Source organism: Pseudochaenichthys georgianus, chromosome 6, assembly GCF_902827115.2.
Source record: "Pseudochaenichthys georgianus chromosome 6, fPseGeo1.2, whole genome shotgun sequence".
NCBI lineage: Eukaryota > Metazoa > Chordata > Actinopteri > Perciformes > Channichthyidae > Pseudochaenichthys > Pseudochaenichthys georgianus.
Genome location: NC_047508.1, coordinates 36479791 through 36503185, shown reverse-complemented (window position 1 = coordinate 36503185; position 23395 = coordinate 36479791). Strand labels below are relative to the sequence as shown.

The following is a 23395-nucleotide window of genomic DNA, read 5'->3' as shown; positions in this document are numbered from 1 at the left end:
TAACTTTTAGCATTTTAATCTATATTCTCTATCGCATGAAAGCTGACTTTAGTTTGCTTTCTCAGAAAACCTCCTCTCCTTCTAAGCAGATAATACAAATTAAAAAAATATGTTTACCCAATGTTGGATGCAACATTGCTTAATGATGCTCTCTCCACTCTACTCTTTGGACTAGAAAAACTTGTTGATTGTGCATTGTGTGGGACTAATGCCAAAAAAACATGCTTCCTTTCTTAGTAATAAACTGCTTTTCACTAATTTTCCCACAGCTGGCTTCCCTCCACCTGACATGCTGGCCTCTACTCAACCCAATGCAGACACTGTGTTTCACCGGCCAGCATGAACAGGCTATAACGTGTGTACAAAGTTACAAAAATGTTGATTTTTAACAAACGGAGAGTTGCAATACTTGAAAATGTGATTTCTGTTGGTCTGTGGCGAATGAGCGAGCTAGATTTTTTTGTTTATAAGTGAGCCACCAATAAGTCCTAAACACAGGAAATGCCTTAAGCACTTTGATCAGACGACTTAGGAGGACACCTGCTTACGTTGCGTGCAGCCTTCCTCTTCCTGCTCCATTGTTCTCTGTCCATCGTCCTTGAAAATAACACGTTTCTATTTACTATTGTGTTGTATAATCACCCCCAAGAGGTCATTCATTACATGCAAACAAGCAGGTCTTAACATGCTGGGATGCACAATCTGCGACCCCATTAAGACTTGTCAGTTATTGACCGTGTGAACAATGCAAAAATAATGTGAACTTTACATTCTTATCCATCATGTATTGCTTGTCTTCATTTTCTGTAACGTGTTTCTTGGTGAAATACAATGTCATCCGACTGTTTTTCTTCCCAGGATCCGGCTCAATTGTTTTACCACTCGTCTTGTCAACTTCCAGTCTCAACAGTCAGCACTATTCTTGTGACAGCTCTGTCTCCATTAGTTATTGTTTCCTATCAGCAAACGCTGTTGCGTCTGTTGCTGGGGTCGTCAAAGGGTGACCAGAGGTATTTGACACCTAATTAAGACCACTTCCGTTACGTTGGTGACAGGGTTGTTAGGGCATACAATTGACTATTCTTCTTTGCTCACATTCAAGAAACGGGAAGCAATCAATGAATCTGAAACACCAAGTAATATTGTGCTGAAAATGTGGGTATGAAGCATCTTACTGTTAATGACGGATATTGAAATAATACACACACTAAAACTACTATTCCAAAGGCCAAGGAATAACACCCACACTGTACTTCTACACTGTAGTATGTGTAAAATACTTTTTTTTAATTAATTAATTTGGTAAAAATATAGATTAAGACTGGGACCCTGACTGATGCAGCAATCTATACACTTTGATGTTATATAAATAAATTAAAAAGCGTCCTATGATCACAAATAAGGTAAATAAGCTGGTAAAATCAATATCCCTTTCAAAATGCATTCCCTGTTGAAAATCAGTAGGATATAAAAGTAATTTCCTCAATGTCATCCGTACAGAGGACATACTGGGTTTGCTCAAAATGAAATATGTTTGCCACCTGCTGAAAGAGAGAGGTGCAAGATAAGATGTTTGAATACATTAACGGCGCACACTGTTGAACAATCCTTCCTCATAAGTTTCGCTTGTGATAAGGTGATAAAAAGTAGTTGTTATACATATATATACATGCTATAGAAAGAGAAGGTCAAATAGTCACATGCTGTAACGTGTGTGCGTGCGTGCGTGCGTGCGTGCGTGCGTGTGTGTGTGTGTGTGTGTGCTTCCATGTTAAATGACATTTTCTCTCTCTCTGATACCATTTATATATCCCCCTATAGTGGCTTGGAATGAAAGAGAAACTAAGATGTCAATCCATTTTCTCATCCAACCTATCAAACAATTGTGGCTCCTTTACAACTTCACATAGCTGTTGGCATATTCTCTACAAGCCTCTATTCTCAAAGAAGTGGAAAGGTCACACCGAGCCCTTAATAATGAAACGTGCTTTGATGTGCCGTCGGCTCACAGGATGACAGATGATAGGCTCGCTGTGTGTAAGTCCGAACCAGGTCGGAATCAAAGGCAGAGGCAGCCAGGTGAGATGAGAGGCTGCTGGACACGTCATGGAATCCTTCATCCAGCCTCTGTATGTCATTAAACCTGCGTATACAAAACATACACGATAATGGGTAGCAGCCCTCCTGAGAAATGTAAGGATGAAACAATGTAATTACGTTCTGATGCTAAAATGGTTTCAAGAACCTATACCTTGTATAAATATATCAGGCCATGTACGTACTCAAGGTATATCGATTTTTATTTCAGAATCAGAATCAGAAACGGGTTTATTACCAAGTAGGTTTACACGTGCAAGGAATTTGACTAGGTGTCATACATAAAAGTAAAAAAGAACATAGGTAGCAAACTATATTATGAACACTGTAATAAAAATATAGTAAGATAGCAATAAAATAAAGCAGTAATTTACATTGAAATAGAATGCAATAAAATATAGAATATCAAATGAAAAATATGTGCAGTAAGCAATATTGTCACACAAAAAGGTGAAGCCTTATTATTTAAACAGGCCGGGTTTCCCTTTTCCTGTAGTGTTTGATACAGATTTGTGTGCATGTAAATGGTCTGCAGAGGCTAAAATACCAAAGTTCCCTCCAGAGGGAGCTTCTCTCCCACACCTTCACCCTCCTGCCTGGAACGCTTCCCTTGGACTCCTTTATTTACTTCCATAACATACTATTTTACACTCACGCTACTATTGGCTAGCACTACGACACATTGTACGTGATTGGCTTGGGCTCTGGTTTCAGACAGAGGGTGAGAAGAGGTGCTAGAGGCAGTATGAGAAAAATAAAGAGCTTTTTGAACATTAAATGATGTCAACTTTTCACATAGACGAAAAATACAGTTATGGTACCTGGAAACTAGCATAATATGTCCTCAGTAGAATCCAAGCTACTCACACACACACACACACACACACACACACACACACACACACACACACACACACACACACACACACACACACACACACACACACACACACACACACACACACACACACACACACACACACACACACACACACACACACACACACACACACACCACTGAAATAAACTAGTATTTGATGGCTTCACAGCAGGGTCCTTGCCTGGAATCCAACAACAAGTAAATTGGCAGCCTGCTGGTCGATGATGAATGAAACTGTAATATATATTCCTGCTCATGCCCACAGGTCAGTGAAAACTTGACCCTCTCTTGTTATCAAAACTCAATATATTATAAAAGCACAAAAATAAGATGTGTTTCTCTAAATGCCTTCCTGCCTGGTTAGTGCTGGAGCATCCTGTTCCAGCGTCTGACAGAAGTGAACTGTTGCTTTCTGATAAATGTGCTCTCTGGGATTTTATCCAGTGTTCTCATCCGTCTGTAGACACGTTGGCAGTGACCCTGGTGATGTGGCTGAATGTCAAGACCACAGCTACATTGGGTTGTGTCCAAGGAGAAAATTGCTTTAAAAAAGCAATCCCTCCTGTACCTGTTATGCATAGATATCTACCAGTCCTAGCGCTGTGCAGTGGATTTTCTATCTTGTATGAAAACAATTGGAATAAACCTGGTTCAAAGAATCGAAATAACTTCAAAATGAGTAGCAGTTGTACATGAGTGGATAATAGCCAATTGTGTGTTGCGTTTATACAAAAGAACAATGAAAAGCTACTTCCTAACCTAACTATAGTTACTAATCAAATCCTGATTTAATGTGGTCTAACCAGCTGACATGCTTCCCTTCAAGTAGCATTTATCCTTTAATTTGTAATTGTCAGATCTAAGAGCAATGTGTGGCTAAGTGGAACCCTAATAAAATGCCCACACACACCCATTACAACACGCCTATTTGTGCGCAAACCTGGAACATAGTTTGAGTATGAGCAAGCTTTAGAAAAATAAGGAAACACTGTCTGCAATTTTAGGATTAAGATCTTCACCAGCACGCATTTGCTCCAAATGACAATATCCCTGTGGTGGTGGAGGAAAAGCAGACCTCTTCCTGTTCTGAGACACACAGCTTAATCCCTTTGCACTACAGTATGCTAAAACATCACTTTAAAGCTTGACTCATTGCCATGTGATGCCATGTATCACTTTGCTACAGGTGATCTGCTTTATGCTAATGTTAAACATTCAATCAGGTGTGATGTTATCATGATAATGACCTGCAAATAACTCTTATATAATAGCTTTTTAGGTAGTATTTGTTGCACCTAACCTCACCTTGTTGCAACCCCTTTACATGATGTCTGTTAGCTGATTGTTTTTTTAATGAATGTTCCGTTGGGGCCACATTGCGAAAACTCTTTGAAATCAACAACAATTCCCGACACTGATTGTTTTTGTATCCCCTGCCTTCATGCCACTGGAATGTTGCATTGATCCCAGGAACACAGTTTGATGCTAAACAATAGTTTCCCACCATGTTGTTATAAGCTTCGGCTGCATGCAAGTAATTTCCATTTAACACTCAAACAATTCCCTGTATTTGTAATTTCTGTTCATTTGGTGCTTTGATCTTTGTTCAATCGACCAACATAATGAATGAGACAAAAACGAATTATTTAAGCCGTTGTATAAAACTTTCGGTTTTGTAGTACACAGATTTTGGATATGCAATATCTCTCTTCAGTAATACAAATGATATAGTATGCATTTTATTGGTGAAGTGCCCTCTAAAAACAACAAATAAATGTGAATAACCTCAACAAGAACATACAGTATGTATCCGGTCTTTCATAACCCTTACTTCAACTTTTGAGGAGAATGGTGCTGTTTACCACAAAGTGAAGAAGGCAATAACAGAGTCAAATGGTCAAAGCACCTTAACACCCCTTGACCTTCTGCTGGGGCAGATGGGAAAGGAATCTGGAATCATTGCCACACATACATAACACACACTCACAGTTTAACACAAACACCAGCCCTGCATTTGATACTATCGACCATGACATGCTATTGCAAAGACTAGAGCACTTAGTTGGCATAAAGGGAACTGCTTTAGGCTGGTTTAGGTCCTATCTATCTGAACGCTCTCAGTTTGTACGTGTCAACGATGAATCTTCCATGCAAACCAAAGTTAGCCATGGAGTGCCACAGGGCTCAGTGCTCGGACCTATTTTGTTCACATTATATATGCTTCCGTTAGGCAATATTATAAGGAATCATTCTGTACATTTTCATTGTTATGCGGATGATACTCAACTATATGTATCAATCAAGCCTGATGAAATTAATCATCTAAATACAATTCAAGACTGCCTCAAGGACTTAAAAAACGTGGATGACTTTAAACTTTTTGATGTTAAACACGACCAAAACTGAAGTTATTGTACTGGAATCTACGAAACAAATTATCTAAAGATATACTAACTATGGATGGCATTCATTTGACCTCCAGTGAGACTGTAAGGAATCTTGGTGTTATATTTGATCAGTTATTTATCCTTTAACGCCAACATAAAATCAATTTCAAGGACCACCTTCTTTCATTTACGTAACATAGCAAAAATAAGACATATCTTGCCTCAAAACGATGCAGGGAAACTAGTCCATGCATTTGTTACTTCAAGGCTGGATTATTGTAACTCTTTATTATCAGGGTGTACCAAGAAGTCAGTCAAGTCGCTTCAGCTGATTCAAAATGCTGCAGCTCGTGTACTAACCAGAGTTAGGAAAAGGGACCACATTACTCCTGTTCTGACTGCCTTACACTGGCTCCCTATAGAACACAGGATAGAATTTAAAATTCTTCTTCTCGCCTACAAAGCCCTTAATGGGCAGGCGCCATCTTCCTTTTTGATAAAGCTTATAGTTGGGCTGATTAGATTCAGCCCCTAGTTTTGCTGCTATAGGCTTAGTTTGTCGGAGTCCTGGATCTTGAGTCGTGGCTGTGCCTGTTGCTGTGGTCCTGGATCATAAGTCCTGGATGGATATCCTCGTGGATTCATCTTCTTATTATACATGCATAACACATGCATTTCCAAACATTTGGTCTACCTATGCTGTAAAATGTATTATCTTTTCAATTTACACACGGCATCTATTGCACGTCTGTCCGTCCTGGGAGAGGGATCCCTCCTCTGTTGCTCTCCCTGAGGTTTCTCTCATGTTCCCCTTTAAACTGTGTGTTTTCTCCGGAAGTTTTTCCTTGTACGATGTGAGGGTCTACGGACAGAGGGTGTCATATTGTCATACTGATATTCTGTACAAACTGTGAAGTCCACTGAGACAAATGTAACATTTGTGATATTGGGTTATATAAATAAACATTGATTGATTGATTGATTGATTGATTGATTGATTGATTGATTGATTGATTGATTGTTGGTGGTGGTGCGTGACCAATGCAATGTTATTCGCTCATTGAATGTGCTCAAAAACACATTATACACGTGTTGGGGGCTGTTAGCGTTGAATATCTTTGACAGGAAAGTGGTCCAATTCAGACATGCAGGAATAAGCATTGTTATGCATTATTGTACTTACTGTAAGGCAACACACACATACAAATACTGCACACAATCCAAGAAATTCAAACTAGTGGTCAAATAAGGTTCTTAGTACTCTGGTGACATCTGCTGGTCACAGAATGAAACAACATATATCATAATAATAATAATAATAATAATAATAATAATAATAATAATAAAAAATCACTGATTGCAGCAGACAGAGTGAGAGTTGTTTCATATGTTGTGAAGTCTTTGGTCAATAATAGTTTTATAGTGAAATTAGCATTATTAGTAGCAGTGATAAAACCGCTTCTTAAAAAGCACAACCTCGATCCAGAGGTTTTAGCCAACTATAGACCTATTTCTAATCTTCCGTTCCTCTCAAAAATTCTTGAGAAAGCGGTCGCAAAACAGTTGTGTGATTACTTAAAAAACAATGATTTATTTGAAGATTTTCAGTCTGGCTTTAGAACACATCATAGCACAGAGACAGCTCTGGTTAAAGTCACAAATGATATTCTAATAGCCTCAGACAAGGGACTTGTCTCTATTCTTGTTTTGCTCGATCTTAGTGCTGCATTTGATACTATCGACCATGATATCCTATTGCAAAGACTAGAGCACTTAGTTGGCATACAGGGAACTGCTTTAGGCTGGTTTAGGTCCTATCTATCTGAACGCTCTCAGTTTGTACGTGTTAACGATGAATCTTCCACGCAAACCAAAGTTAGCCATGGAGTGCCACAGGGCTCAGTGCTCGGACCTATTTTGTTCACATTATATATGCTTCCGTTAGGCAATATTATAAGGAATCATTCTGTAAACTTTCATTGTTATGCGGATGATACTCAACTATATTTATCAATCAAGCCTGATGAAATTAATCATCTAAATAAAATTCAAGACTGCCTTAAGGACTTAAAAACGTGGATGACCTTAAACTTTTTGATGTTAAACACGACCAAAACTGAAGTTATTGTACTTGGCCCGAAGAATCTACGAAACAAATTATCTAAAGACATACTAACTATGGATGGCATTAATTTGGCCTCCAGTGAGACTGTAAGGAATCTTGGTGTTATATTTGATCAGGATTTATCCTTTAACGCCCACATAAAATCAATTTCAAGGACCGCCTACTTCCATCTACGTAACATTGCAAAAATCAGGCATATCTTGCCTCAAAACGATGCAGAGAAACTAGTCCATGCATTTGTTACTTCTAGGCTGGATTATTGTAACTCTTTATTATCAGGGAGTACCAAGAAGTCAATCAAGTCGCTTCAGCTGATTCAAAATGCTGCGGCTCGTGTACTAACCAGAGTTAGGAAAAGGGACCACATTACTCCTGTTCTGGCTGCCTTACACTGGCTCCCTATAGAACACAGGATAGAATTTAAAATTCTTCTTCTCGCCTACAAAGCCCTTAATGGGCAGGCGCCATCTTACCTTAAAGAACTCATTATACCCTACTGTCCTACTAGGGCATTGCGTTCCAAGAATGCAGGGTTGTTGGTTGTTCCTAGAATCTTTAAAAGTACAATGGGAGCCAGAGCCTTTTCTTATCAAGCTCCACATTTGTGGAATCAGCTTCCAGTTTGTGTTCGGGCGGCAGACACCCTATCCGTTTTTAAGAGTGCGCTTAAGACCTTCCTTTTTGATAAAGCTTATAGTTAGGGCTGATTAGATTCAGCCCCTAGTTTTGCTGATATAGGCTTAGTTTGTCGGGGGACATCTTACTTCTTCCTTCTCTCTGTCTATACCCGTGTACACTCATGTTCCGATTAACCCAGCTTCCCCAAATGTCTTTCTTTTTGGTGTCTATATACGCTGGGATCCGGAGTCATGGATGATCCTGCGGTCCTGTGTCCTGGATCGCGAGCGCTGGATCTTGAGTCGTGGCTGTGGTCCTGGATCATAGGTCCTGGATGGATATCCTCGTGGATTCATCTTCCTATTATACACACATGCATTTCCAAACATTTGGACTACCTATGTTGCAAATGTATTATCTTTTCAATTTACACACGGCATCTATTGCACGTCTGTCCGTCCTGGGAGAGGGATCCCTCCTCTGTTGCTCTCCCTGAGGTTTCTCCCATTTTTCCCTTTAAACTGGGTTTTCTTTGGAAGTTTTTCCTTGTACGATGTGAGGGTCTAAGGACAGAGGGTGTCGTATTGTCATACTGATATTCTGTACACACTGTGAAGACCACTGAGACAAATGTAACATTTGTGATATTGGGCTATATAAATAAACATTGATTGATTGATTATTTACAGAAATTGCAACAGGTTAAAAATGATACATGATGCGAATAAGCTTTGCAATCATGCCATACAATATCAATACCACATTTTTTTAGGATGGAAAATAATCCAGAGCTCCACAGACACCGGCCTCTGCGATCACGGATACTCACACACCGGGGGCCTATACTGCGAACCTGGTTCAACCTAACCTGGATATGTTTGAGTTAGCCGGTTGGCTTAATCCAAAACATACGCGCTCTCGCTAAACTGTACTACGACGCTGGTTATCAAGTGGATCGCTCAAGCCAGCCGTGTCCTATCTAGTTAGGTGCGCGTTCACATGAAAGGGGTGGTATTTGGAGCATTCGACCAATCACAAACATGGAGAAGCGCACTGACAGCGCAGCGTCATACTTCCTGAATGAAAAGTGAACTTTAATACTAGTCAAAAATGAAGAAGTTAAACTTTAAACATCCATGACTTAAACACTTTATCCAGGATAAAAGCCACATAGCTGCACCTGCAAGGTGAATACAGCTGGAAAAAGAAAAAGTGTTTGAATGCGTACATTAACAGGTTTATGATATCACTGCCCCGTCTAAAACACGATCTGACTTCAATTACATTTGTCTCGAGTGTTTCGTCAACTTATGTGTTGCTTAAAATAATACTTCTGCATACAGTATGTGACACTGTGAGTGTTGCACGGCCAGATACGGCTCAGCTGACTCAGATAAGGAGATATCCATCCATCCATCCATCTTCTCCCGCTTATCCGTGGTCGGGTCGCGGGGGTAGCAGTTCCAGCAGAGAGCCCCAAACTTTCTTTTCCCTGGCGACATCAACCAGCTCTGACTGGGGGATCCCAAGGCGCTCCCAGGCCAGCGAAGAGATATAATCCCTCCACCTGGTCCTAGGTCTACCCCTTGGTCTCTTCCCAGCTGGACGTGCCTGGAACACCTCCCTAGGGAGGCGCCCAGGTGGCATCCTAACTAGGTGCCCGAACCACCTCAACTGGCTTCTTTCGACGCGAAGGAGGAGCGGCTCAACTCCGAGTCCCTCCCTGATGACCGAACTTCTCACCTTATCTCTAAGGGAGACACCAGCCACCCGGCGGAGGAAACCCATCTCGGCCGCTTGTATCCGCGATCTCGTTCTTTCGGTCATGACCCATCCTTCATGACCATAGGTGAGGGTAGGAACGAAAATGGCCCGGTAGACAGAGAGCTTTGCCTTCTGACTCAGCTCCCTTTTCGTCACAACGGTGCGGTAAAGCGACTGCAATACCGCTCCCGCTGCTCCGATTCTCCGGCCCATCTCACGCTCCATTGTTCCCTCACTCGAGAACAAGACCCCGAGATACTTGAACTCCTTCACTTGGGGTAAGGACTCATTCCCTACTTGGAGTGGACAGTCCATCGGTTTCCTGCTGAGAACCATGGCCTCAGATTTGGAGGTGCTGATCCTCATCCCAGCCGCTTCACACTCGGTTGCGAACCGATCCAGTGAGTGCTGAAGGTCGCAGACCGATGAAGCCATCAGAACCACATCATCTGCAAAAAGCAGTGGTGCAATCCTTACTCCACCGAACTGCAGACCCCCCCCCCCCACGACTACGCCTCGAAATCCGATCCATGTATATTACAAACAGGATTGGTGACAAAGCGCAGCCCTGGCGGAGGCCAACCCTCACCGGAAATGGGTCCGACTTACTGCCGAGGACCCGGACACAGCTCTCGCTTTGGGAGTACAGAGATTGGATGGCCCTGAGTAGAGACCCCCTCACCCCATACTCCCGCAGCACCTCCCACAGTAACTCCCTGGGAACCCGGTCATACGCCTTCTCCAAGTCTACAAAACACATGTAGACCGGATAAGCGTACTCCCAGGCCCCCTCCAGGATCCTTGCGAGAGTAAAAAGCTGATCCGTCGTTCCACGACCAGGACGGAATCCGCATTGTTCCTCCTCAATCTGAGGTTCGACAATCGGCCTGACCCTCCTTTCAAGTACCTTGGAGTAAACTTTCCCGGGGAGACTGAGTAGTGTGATGCCTCTGTAATTGGCACACACCCTCTGATCCCCCTTTTTGAAAAGGGGGACCACCACCCCGGTCTGCCACTCCTTCGGCACTGTTTCCGACTTCCACGCAACGTTGATGAGACGTGTCAACCATGACAGTCCCTCAACACCCAGAGCCTTCAGCATTTCCGGGCGGATCTCATCCACCCCCGGGGCTTTGCCACTGTGGAGTTGTTTAACGACCTCAGTGACCTCCCACCGGGAGATTGGTGTTGATCCCCCGTCATACTCCAGCTCTGCCTCTAACATAGAGGGCGGAGTTGTCGGGTTCAGGAGTTCCTCAAAGTGTTCCTTCCAACGCCCCAACACTCCATCAGTTGAGGTCAACAACGTCCCATCCTTACTGTACACAGCTTGGATGGTTCCCTGCTTCCCCCTCCTGAGGTGTCGGACAGTTTTCCAGAACAACTTTGGTGCCGCCCGAAAGTCCTTCTCCATGTCTTCTCCGAACTTCTCCCACACCCGCTGCTTTGCCTCGGCCACGGATGAGGCTGCTGCCCTTCGGGCCTGTCGGTACCTTGCAACTGCCTCAGGAGTCCCCCGGGATAACAAATCCCTGAAGGCCTCCTTCTTCAGTCGGACGGCTTCCCTGACCACCGGTGTCCACCAGGAGGTTCGAGGGTTACCGCCCCTTGAGGCACCTAGGACCTTGAGACCACAGCTCCCCACCGCGGCTTCGGCAATAGAGGCTTTGAACACCGACCACTCTGGTTCAATGTCCCCAACCTCCACAGGAATGCCCGAAAAGCTCCGCCGGAGGTGTGAGTTGAAGGCCTCCTGAACTTGGGCCTCCTCCAGACGTTCCCAGTTCACCCGAACTACACGTTTGGGCTTACCAGGTCTATCCAGAGGCTTCCCCTGCCACTCGACCCAACTCACCACCAGATGGTGATCAGTTGACAACTCCGCCCCTCTCTTTACCCGAGTGTCCAAAACATACGGCCTCAGGTCCGATGATACGATAACGAAATCGATCATGGACCTTCTGCCTAGGGTGCTCTGGTACCACGTACACTTATGAGCATCCTTATGTTCGAACATGGTGTTTGTTATGGCCAATCCATGACTAGCACAGAAGTCCAGTAACAAACCACCACTCCGGTTCAGATCAGGGGGGCCGTTCCTCCCAATCACGCCCCTCCAAGTGTCTCCATCATTGCCCACATGTGCGTTGAAGTCTCCCAGCAAGACTAAGGAGTCCCCTTCAGGAGCCCCATACAGGACTCTTTCCAGGGTCTCCAAGAAGGCCGAATACTCTGAACTGCTGTTGGGTGCATAAGCACACACAACAGTCAGAGTTTTCCCCCCCATAACCCGCAGGCGTAGGGAGGCGACCCTCTCGTCCACTGGGGTAAACTCCAACAACGAAGCACCTAACCGGGGACTTGTGAGTATCCCCACACCCGCCCGGCGCCTCACACCTTGAGCAACTCCGGAGAAGAATAGAGTCCAACCCCTATCCAGAAGTAAGGTTCCAGAGCCGACGCTGTGCGTAGAGGTGAGCCCAACCAGATCCAACTGGTACCGCTCCACCTCCCGCACAAGCTCCGGCTCCTTCCCCCCCAGAGAGGTGACGTTCCACGTCCCCAAAGCCAGCTTCTGCCGCCCGGGTCTGGTCCGTCGAGACCCTCCGCTTTCACTGCCACCCTTCTGGCAGCGCACCCGACCCCATCGATGTTTCCCGTAGGTGGTGGGCCCGCGGGACGGAGAAGCGGAGGTGTTGCCCACGTTGCCTTTTCGGGCTGGGCCCGGCCGGGCTCCGTGGCAAGCCCGGCCACCAGACGCTCGCCGACGAGTCCTCCTTCTGGGCCTGGCTCCAGAAGGGGACCCCGGGCTTCCTCCGGGCCGGGTATCCTCACTTCTTGTTGTTTCTTTCATGAGGTCTTTTGAACCAATCTTAGTCTGGCCCCTTGCCTGAGACCAATTTGCCATGGGAGACCCTACCAGGAACACAAGGTTCCAGACAACACAGCCCCCAGGTTCATCAGGGCACACAAACCTCTCTACCACGGTAAGGTGCTGGTTCTTCAGAGAGGCCAGGTTAACCGACCAGGTTAGCTGCTTAGCATATATTACCATGGAGATCTAGCCTGCTAAAAAGAGAACCAGCTTCGTAGGACCGGAAAGCCGGAGTTTTCCCTGAATTTAGCCGGCTAAGCGAAAATCCTGCTATACCCCGGGGGGTATACTGCGAAGCAGGATTTTCGCCTCCAGATTAACCTCTGTGAGTGTGTGTGTGGGCGGCCGTCTGTGTCCATCTGCGAGTCAGTCATTAGTTGAAGAGCTAGTCTGATCTCACACACACACACACACACACACACACACACACACACACACACACACACACACACACACACACACACACACACACACACACACACACACACACACACACACACACACACACACACACACACACACACACACACACACACACACACACACACACACAGATGTTTTCAGTAGTGTGTGTGCGAGGTTAGTTTGAATTTTGGTCTACACCACGGCCCCTCATATGCAGGACATCTTGGCCGAGAACCCGAACCCCTGATCCAGACTAACATGGCCTTTCAAACACAAGGTAAACACACACACACACACACACACACACACACACACACACACACACACACACACACACACACACACACACACACACACACACACACACACACACACACACACACACACACACACACACACACACACACACACACACACACACACACACACACACACAGGCATTGTTCAAGCCTTCTTGGCCCCCGTCACCGTCATCATGATCGTGTGATGAGTAACACAGAGACAGTGCTGAGGGGAGATGATGGGCAAGGAGTGGACAAAAATAGAAACAACCTAAATTAGATTTCAGTAGAGTTGCAGTAGATAGTAGTTCAAATGTATTGACCAATAGTGCAGAATTACGTAATCTGGCCAGGGGAAAGGTCCTAAAATCATGACGACGTATTGCAATTCTAAAGTCATAACAAAATCATGCTTTTTGGTATATCATTTCTATTTTACGTATTTATTACATTGTGCGTCTCTCAAAGGAGATTTCAAATTGTAAACAATTATTCGGTTTTATTTAATTGATTGCATCAGATGTTATTGTTAGCTTTACCAGTGGCATGCTTCTCCGATTCGCAATGTCTCTCAGTTTACTGAAAGCAAACTATTCAAAGCATGTGAAGACCCGATGTTTTTACTTTTGTGATAGATGAACATCTCATTTCAAATCCATTACTCTGCAGCTAATAACAGTCTTAATTGTCTGTGAGGGTTTTCTACTGGCCTCAGGGAATCAGGGATGTCAGGTGATGTCGGATGTTAGGTGCTAAGCCAAGGCCTGGCTTGCAATTGGTATTTCACTATATATCACATTTGTCGAATGGGTTGAGATCAGAGTCATATTCAGTGCTCTGTGTGTAATAGCTATGATTGATAACTATGGCTGACTAACGTAGAGCACATCCTCTCCTGCACACAGGCCTGCTGTAATTAGGTCAATAAAGCTCTTTGCTGGCAAACTCCTGAATTATTGATTAGATATAGTCTGCCAATTTGGCAACTCCACTTTGATTGGAGTTCATTTGCACTGGAGACATTCTGTATAATGAGTCAGGGCTCATGGTTTTAATGAGCATTCTTTGTAGCCTGGTTTGTGATCTTCAGAGAGTCATATTATTTTCAGTTTTAAATCAAAAACTTGAATCGTTAAATTATACTTGTAAAAACATGAAAGAGGCAGAATAGATAGAAGATAAATAGTTATCATTTTAATGACCTCTGTCTATTACGAATATTAAACATAATTATAATAATTAAAGGAATTCATTCATAATCAAAATGCTTTAAACTAATAATAATTACATGGCATTTTATAATGAATTTTAGATAAATTGTATAATACTTTCTAGTTACACTAAGATTTGTGTTGCAAGTCTATGCATTTTATGCATTATAAACGCAATGCGTTATACTGTAACATATAGTAAATTATTATAATGCAGTACATTTAATTATAAAAAGATAATTATGTATTACAATTATTGGAATAATAACACACTATAATCCTAACAAGAAATGTCAGAAAGGGACCAGCAATTATGAAGTATGATACATTTTAAGTCAGTATTACATGCTCTTCGTGTGTCATGTCTCATGATGTTATAAAGCTACAGTATATGTGTCTATATGTATAAAAAGACTGCCTTTTAAGAAAATGTTAACGCATTAGATGTATGCTTATAAAGCAAAACATGGCCAAAATAATGTCTTAAATAAATTCACATATACAGTCAATTAATGGATGTATAGACAGCTTTGCTCAACTTCTCTGATTGTCTGGTTTTGCATGACCTTAAAAAGCGTGCTTAATCGATTATCACAAAGTATATTCATGTATGGCTTTCAGACATTTCCCATGTGAAGTATTATATCAGTATACTGGTATGTGTGTAGCAGGAGGTGTGGGTAGTAAGAGCCAACATCAATTACTTAAGGCAAACAACGACTGACTGAGAATTAATAGAAGTCAAAACGACTTGAAAGAGAAGAATGACGTACATGAAAAACTTACAAATGCACATAAAAGAGATGCGATTAGTTTCTTAAAATCAGTTCTAGTTGTGATTTTGATGCTAAACAAGCAGAGTTCTCTTTGAAGGCTAATCAGACGTCTGCCAACTTCCAGTAGACTGTTGATGAAAACAGTCCCTGTCTGTCCAAAAGGCAAAACATTTCCAGAGAACCTTTGTAATGAATGGATTTGAATCAATTCCCCGATGAGTGGAACAGTGCCAATTTGCATCAGTCTTTCATCATTGTAAGTAGAGAAAAATGAAGTTGTTTTCTCAGACTTTCATTACTTTAAATAGATATATAGTTTACTTTATTAATCCCCTGAGGCATTTCAAAACATCATAACTGCAAGATTATTAAAATACACCAAATGTCTTCCCACCAAAGACTTCGCCTTTGGTTCGCTGGTCCATCGATAGAAAGAAGCCGGTGAGTCTGATGTGTGGTTTGGCTTTTATACAGTATAGACTGCGGCATTGAATAACAGATAACTTTTGTGAGGCTCACTTCTCCAAAATGCAGCACTTAGTGTGTTTGTAAATTCATGAATGTCGAGACACACATCTTAAATATCCGATTTAAACCAACTAAAGGCCTGAAAAACTGACAAAATCATTTGAAAACGAGATCAAAGAATAGACAGAAAGTGATACTCCATAAATCTTGCCAGATTACAGAAATATCTCTGGTTCTAACTGAAATGTTGTGGGTAACGTAACCTTCCTGTTTGTAATCTGGAATAAATGAATAAATTAAAGAACATTGTTTGAGGAAATAAGGCCGCCACAGTCAGTATCATCTCACGAATCTCTTCTGAATTTGTTTCCCTTTAAATGTTTTGCATTTATTTTTTGTAGACTGTCTCGGTTGTCCACTCACAGTGCACAAAGCAAATACTAAACATCAGCATTATGCATTGTATGACTTATTCAGATTCTTTTTATAAGAATTGTCCTAACACCTGATATTTAACTGATTACAAGTTTATAAAATTTGTATGCATTGCTTCTGTTTAGTGGGATCAGGAACCCCCTGCTGTAAAACACAATGGATTTACAGTCTATGGTCTGCACCCTTTGTATATAGTCTATGGTCTGTACACTGTATGCAGCACAGGTATATGGTCGGCACTCGGCATCCTTTATACAGTATGTAGTCTACAGCCTATGGTCTGCACCCTTTGCAGTCTATGGTCCACACCATTTAGTGTACAGGTCTATGGTCTGCACATTGTATGCAGGTCCGCACCATTTATATTAACTGTATACAGTCTATGTTCTGCACGTTATATATATTCTACGATCGGCACCCATACTGTATGGTAGGCTATATGGTCTGCAGTCTGCACCCTTTATATGTACAGTGTATGGTCTGCACCCTTCATATGCAGTCTGTGGTCTGCACCCTTTATACAGTCTATAGTCTGCACCTTGCCTGCAAGAGGTAATCGTCATTGCGGGATTTACCCACCTTTGACCTCCAGCATTGTCAACAGTAAGCTGCTCACTGAGATGCCACAGCGACCTCACCGAATCCACCAGCAGCAACCGGTTTGTCACATGACCAGCGTGCAGCTCTGCCTCTGCTGCGGTCTGCTGTGAGATCTTTTTTATTTCCGCGTTCACCGAGGCAGCGCCGGGCTGAATGAGTTTGTACCGCTGTGTGTCTACCTTTCACGCCGCCAAACTGCGTCGCCTTGCGGGGGGATACTCACGCAATCGCATCGCCTTGACCCACGCTGCAGCAGGACCATGCTAACGCGGGTGAAATCGGCGGTGGCCAATTTTATGGGAGGTATGATGGCTGGTGGATCCAACGGAGACCATCCCGGTGGCTCGGACCTGCCGCTGAAATACCCGTACAGCAGACCGGAGTTCCTGGGTTTGTCCCCCGACGAGATTGAGTGCTCGGCGGATCACATTGCACGACCGATCCTCATCCTGAAGGAGACCAAGAGGCTGCCGTGGGCCACCGGCTACGCAGAGTGAGTATTTAACCTGTATGCGTCCATCTTTTCTTGCACAGCAATCCTTTTGGAAGTGAGCGATGAGATCACCTGGATAAAGGCGTAAACATGAGCCCTTTTGTTGTTATTACTGCAGGATTCCACGTGTCGAATAAAATAAAATAGGCCAGGTGCAGCAGCTTGCACACAAGCATATTGCTATAGCTTACATAGCAGTGTAAACATATACAGTTTCCTATAGGACGTGACAACTAACAGATCTGGCCCGTATAGTCCTGTATTATTGTGATGGGCGTACCACATGAAAACATATGATAAGCTGTCTGTTTGCAACATCCTTGATAAAACAGGACATCTTAGTATGGTTCCATTATGAGCAATGAACTAAAACCAACAAAGGTTTTATTTTGAATAGCAACAGCATGATTTATTGGCTCTTTGTATGAGACAAGGTAGGAAAGGTCTTACAAATAGTCCACCATGTTGTACCCCTTTACCTTTTTCATTGCTTATGCAGTTCAGTTGTGTAAAAGTTTTTGAAGTTTTGCTTTTTTCAATATTTGCCTTGTCAAAATCATCCTTCTTCTACTTGACAACTGTCACCCAGAATTGCATCGGACCTACTGTAGATGATTTGTTTTATGGGAGATATCATTTTGAGCGTACCTTATCAATTTGGCATCCTGAATCATCCTGTCAAAGCGGTAATATATCTAGGTTTTATTTTGAGAAGCAATAACACGTTTTATTAGCACTTTTATAAGGCTAGGCACGGCAGTAAAGGTCTTACAAATAGTCACCAGTTTTACCACTTTACCTTTTTCATTGCTATAGTGTGTATTCAGTTCAGTGTCTAAGTAAAGCCAATAAAAACTGATCGGATCCTTTACATAACTAACATGGAACATAGTGACCTATCTACTTGTAGAAAAGCAGGTTTGAAGTTTTGCTCATTCAATATTTGCCAGACACAAGCCATCCTCCTTCTACTTGAAATCTGACACCAGAATTGCATCGGACCTACTGTAAGTTCAACTGTTTTATAATTGATATCACATCTTATGTGTGGGCGTACTTAATCTATTTGGCTCGTTGCATCCTCCTGCAAAGCTGTGCTAAAGCAGGGCTGTGTTGTATTTTAAAAGGACATATTATAAACAGCGTTTAGTGCAGCAGCCTGACTCATGAAAAGCTAAGTTGTTACTTTGCTTCAGTAACTGTGTAGTTAGTTTCTGAGAGTGCAGCTGCAGAAAAATGGCAGACGTGGGGAAATGTTATTTAACGTCAACAAACGCGAGAGGAAAGCCAGAAATGACTTGATTTGCATGCTGGTGGAAGAGCAGGGTGCAACTACGCCACCTCAGGCTAAGATAAGAGCTGTTTCAGAAAACAAAACCGTTTCACGTCATGTACTTCCACTTAACTTGGACAGGACACAATTCAAAAGTGGGATACACTCTTGTTCTCTTCACCTCTAACGCTCGAGAACACAGAGGCCACAATCACTTCCACTCACGCAGTCACTGGTTGCTTTGGAGGTCACAATTCAATCCTTCAGGCAATCCTAACGACACAGTGTGTGACACAGCAGTTTGTTGGCACGAGTTCATACATTCACAAAGAAGAGTTGGAAAGCTCCGTTACATTTCCATCAGTGTCCTCTCGGTCAGTTTCTTTGAGTTGTTTAACTGATGACGTTACACATTCAGTAAGAAACTCACCCTATCTCTTTGCATCGAATGTTTCAAGTTCATAAATCCAGTGGAGATGTCATCTTTAGCACCACACACGAGGTCAGTTTCACTCCCTCAGGCAATTGTTTTTCGTGTATACGGTGAAAACAAGACATTTAACTTGCAGATAGAGCGATTATTATTCACAACCACTATTAATTAAGGAGCTATGTTTCCTTTTCACAGATAATGGTTGGGAAAAGATTGTCAAAAATAGTGTAGGTGATGTATTTCACATGATGGTTTTGTCTGACCTTCAGTTTAAAACCCCATTGATTTGATTCAATGTTATGTAAAACACACAAAGCAGCAGCAAACCCTCACATTTCAGACACAGTTTTGCTTCATTCAATACTTTTCATTTTTTTATTTCTGTTGATCGAGTGGTTGATTATTTGAAACTAAAACAGATCTAAGTGGGCTCTCCCTCCTACAGCATGAACACATCCTTTGAAATGGTTTGATCCGCATACCCTCCTCCCGCTATTCTTCTTTATGCTAATCTGCCATGAAGAATTTGTAATCTCAAGAAAGAAAAGAAAACCCGACACACTCATGTGTTCTTAAGTAGGGTTGCATAATTTATGAGTTATTATTAGAATTATTTCTAGTTTGATATTGAAACATTGCACTCATGGTACTGACGTGTCCATGTCTTGTAATAATAACTGAAAATATATGTTATTATACAGAACAATTGCACAGCCGTGTGTGTGTGTGTGTGTGTGTGTGGTGTGTGTGTGTGTGTGTGTGTGTGGTGTGTGTGTGTGTGTGTGTGTGTGTGTGTGTGTGTGTGTGTGTGTGTGTGTGTGTGTGTGGTGTGTGTGTGTGTGTGTGTGTTGTGTGTGTGTGTGTGTGTGTGTGTGTGTGTGTGTGTGTGTGTGTGTGTGTGTGTGTGTGTGTGTGTGTGTGTGTGTGTGTGTGTGTGTGTGTGTGTGTGTGTGTGTGTGTGTGTGTGTGTGTGTGTGTGTGTGTGTGTGTGTGTGTGTGTGTGTGAGCTTGGCGGAGCCTCATGAGCCATACTGGGGATTTGTCAACAGCTGGCTGACCAGCGGGCTTTGTCGTTGTGAAATCTCACTGCCAGTGGAGAAAACCTGAGCCCAAATGAGATGAAGTGATGTCAGGGTTAACCGGGTCCTTCACCGATGGGTCTCTCCGACTGATCACACGCCGGAATAGATACTGGCAGTGCAGTTGAACACTTAATTACAGCTTATTGGGTAGCACTGTGAAGGGCTTTAATACCTGATTATCTTCAACTTTGCATCTATATATAAATCTTTTAGTTATATTTCTATTTATTATATTATAAAATGGAGCAACTGTCAAAAAACCCGATTTCCCTTCTGGAATAAAGGAACTATTTATATTCTTGTTTTGAATATTATATACAGCCTATATTTTCTTTGAAGCAAGCATTGTTCAAAAGCAATCAGATAGGGGACTGTGTGCATTCTGACAATTTTAGTAAATACTAACAATCATGTCCAGATTATATGGGACAGTTAGTTGTCCTTTTTTACCTTTCTTATATTTTTCAATATCCTTGTATTTTTGTTACCCCCATTTGCAATACCTAAAGAGGGTTTTAGTGCTAGTATCAGTAGAAATGGCTGAAAAACCAAAAGTTTGGGAACATGCAGGATGAATTCCACCTTCTTCTCTACTCTTTTCGCTTCATACCCCTTTCTTTGAGTGGGCCTCTGACTCAGGTTATTGTGTTGCACCCTGTGGAGAAAGGAAGAGCAGTTGTGGCTCTATGAGGTTGATTCTGAGGCACAGTCTCTGAGTGCGTGCACTGTCAGGTCCGGTGAGCACCATCATTTGAATGGATCAGTGGGTATTGCTCACCGCCCTCTCTTCTCCAGGCCTCCTTATTGAGACAGGCTACATTTACTGCTGCTTCTCTCTCCAGTCGCTTTCCACCCATCATGTGTTTTGTTCACATTGTTTACAATGTGTTACTTCTGTGTATGTTTATTATTGAAGTCACACTTAAATGTGGCGTTATACTGGAGTTCATTATATTGAGAGGTGTTGTGTTATTTGTTGTCCTTCCCATGTTATAGTGGTGTAGCTTATAAAGTGGCTACTGTGATCACCACCTTCAGATTAGTGTACATACAACAGTCTGTTTAATATCCATTTCCATTTCCCTCACTCCTGGTTTCTTCCTCATAGTTCTTCGGATGCACTCAAAAGTGATCTATTAAGTGAAAACATTAGGACAATAATCATTAATTACTTAGTCTTCAAAAGTATTACAAGTTGATAAATCAATTTAGCGAAAATGAAGGCTATTAAAAAGTATTAAACGGCATTTTCCAAGGTATTACATTTTGTAGCTTGTTTTCAATAAGTATATAAATGGTCCAAAGAGGTTGTATTCCACAGTCTGCCTGAATGTAGTCATGGCGTAGGTGTGTAGTGTGATTCTGTAGTTTATTGATGGCATCCCGTTGGATGTGACTTCATCTGAACAGGACGTCGCACGCTCACTGCTTGATAGCGCGAAGCTCCGTTTACGCCGGTTGTTAAACAACATCGTTATGGGGAAATGCAAGTCTGCGTCCAAATGGTTGGAAGATAAGGAGGAAGGACAATCAATACTGTATATAGTCAATGTGAGGTAAAGTGTGTCGCCAAGGTAACCGGTTAGAACTCGAAGTGGCGATGAGGTCTTAAAATGTATGGAAAGGGTCTTAAAAGGTTTTACATCTGACTTCAGGATTCCTGCGTATACCCTGAACTGTTGAATCATATTATCAATATTAGAGATTTAGTTGTGCATCTAAATAGGATTCACCTCAGCTCCCCTTCTCCTCTTCGTCTTCCCTCTTTACCCCGTCCAACATGGTTGTTGGCGTAGGAGAGTGGTGGCACTAAGAGATCAAATAATAAGTTGTGACAAAGCTTTCCCAGCCATTCACTTATTCACTTACTCTTTCTGACGCAGGACCAATATAATCCTGAAACGTCAGCCCATCAATACTTAATCAACATGCGTGTCTGTCGGCTAAACACTATAGCATCACCACTGCTCACTTTATGTTCTGTCTGCAGGTAAGCTTCACAGTGAGAGGGTATGAAGACTAGTTTGACGTTCTCAGCATTCATATCTAAGTGAAAATAAATAAAAGCTTCTGCTTAACATTGGTCATGGATTTACAATATAGCGAAGCGTTGAACATGTTTTAAACACAGAACAGCTATTAATATGCATGTCTTCATGTCCTTCTCGGTTTTAATCGTACAGTAGGTCAATCCATTTCTTTGTTCCTGGTAGTGTTTCACTCTGGAGGAGCTAAATGAAGTCAATGTTACCACTCGACTGTGGAGAGGAAGCACATGAGCAGCACTTTTTATGTACAAAGCTTCCCAGTGCTCAATCACATGATACAGCTCATGTTTGTGTGTTTCTGCTACATCAACACGCCACATCGCTTTGAGGCAGAAAAGACGTAATGCTGTTTCAGTTCAGTGCCAGTTAGCCCTAACGTGTAGTTTAATATGAGTTACCATTGAAAGAGAATGCTATAATCACATGGATCATCTTTATTGGTATCTTACATGATGTGCTGGAGGATACTGAGATGTTGCAAGAGTACACAACTAGGAAACAAGTAACTTGAAGAATACAGCAAGAAAGAAAACCGATAGAATACAAGAATAATTTTGAAGGAGGACATATTATGCTTATTTTCAGGTTCATGTTTGTATGTAGTGTCTCTACTGGGACACGTCTCCATGCTTTAATGTTCAAAAAGCTCTTTATTTTTCTCATACTTCCTGTGCTGCAGCACCTCTTTTCACCCTCTGTCTGAAACCAGAGCCCAGTCTGCTCTGATTGGTTAGCTGGCCGGCTGTGCTGTGATTGGTCAAACCCTTATAGATGGAATTCGCCCTTAGCTTATCACGGGCAATGTGTTGGAGCGCTAGACAATAGAAGCATGAGTGTAAGGCAGCAAAGGGCCTTTGCAGACCTTTTACATGCATTACAAACATCTGTCTACAAAGTAAACTACGAGAGGGAAACCCCAAAAAGCATAATAGGGCCTCTTTAAAAGTACAATGCAGTAATATTGTCTTCAAAGATAAGCTTGAGAATTTACAATAAATCCACAAAATACACATTGAAGTGCCGGAGGAGTATCAGTTACATAGGAGGTAATGCAGTGTTTCAATAGTTAACTATAATAACCTGTGTTTTGGAAACAGTGTGTCGTTGCCTTCAGGTCAGAGTTCTCTGAGAACTTGGCATCACT

The 23395-nt window shown here is 42.5% G+C and overlaps 1 protein-coding gene across 1 annotated transcript in view; it reads left to right on the top strand.

Annotated features, from left to right (window-relative positions):
- Nucleotides 1-16910: 16910 nt before the first annotated feature.
- The window catches only part of ppm1h (protein phosphatase, Mg2+/Mn2+ dependent, 1H), a 32145-nt gene continuing 25660 nt past the window's right edge, over nucleotides 16911-23395 (top strand). The window contains 1 exon segment of the mRNA XM_034085432.2: nucleotides 16911-17415. Within this exon segment, the coding sequence (XP_033941323.1) occupies nucleotides 17183-17415 (233 nt within the window). The 5' untranslated portion in view covers nucleotides 16911-17182.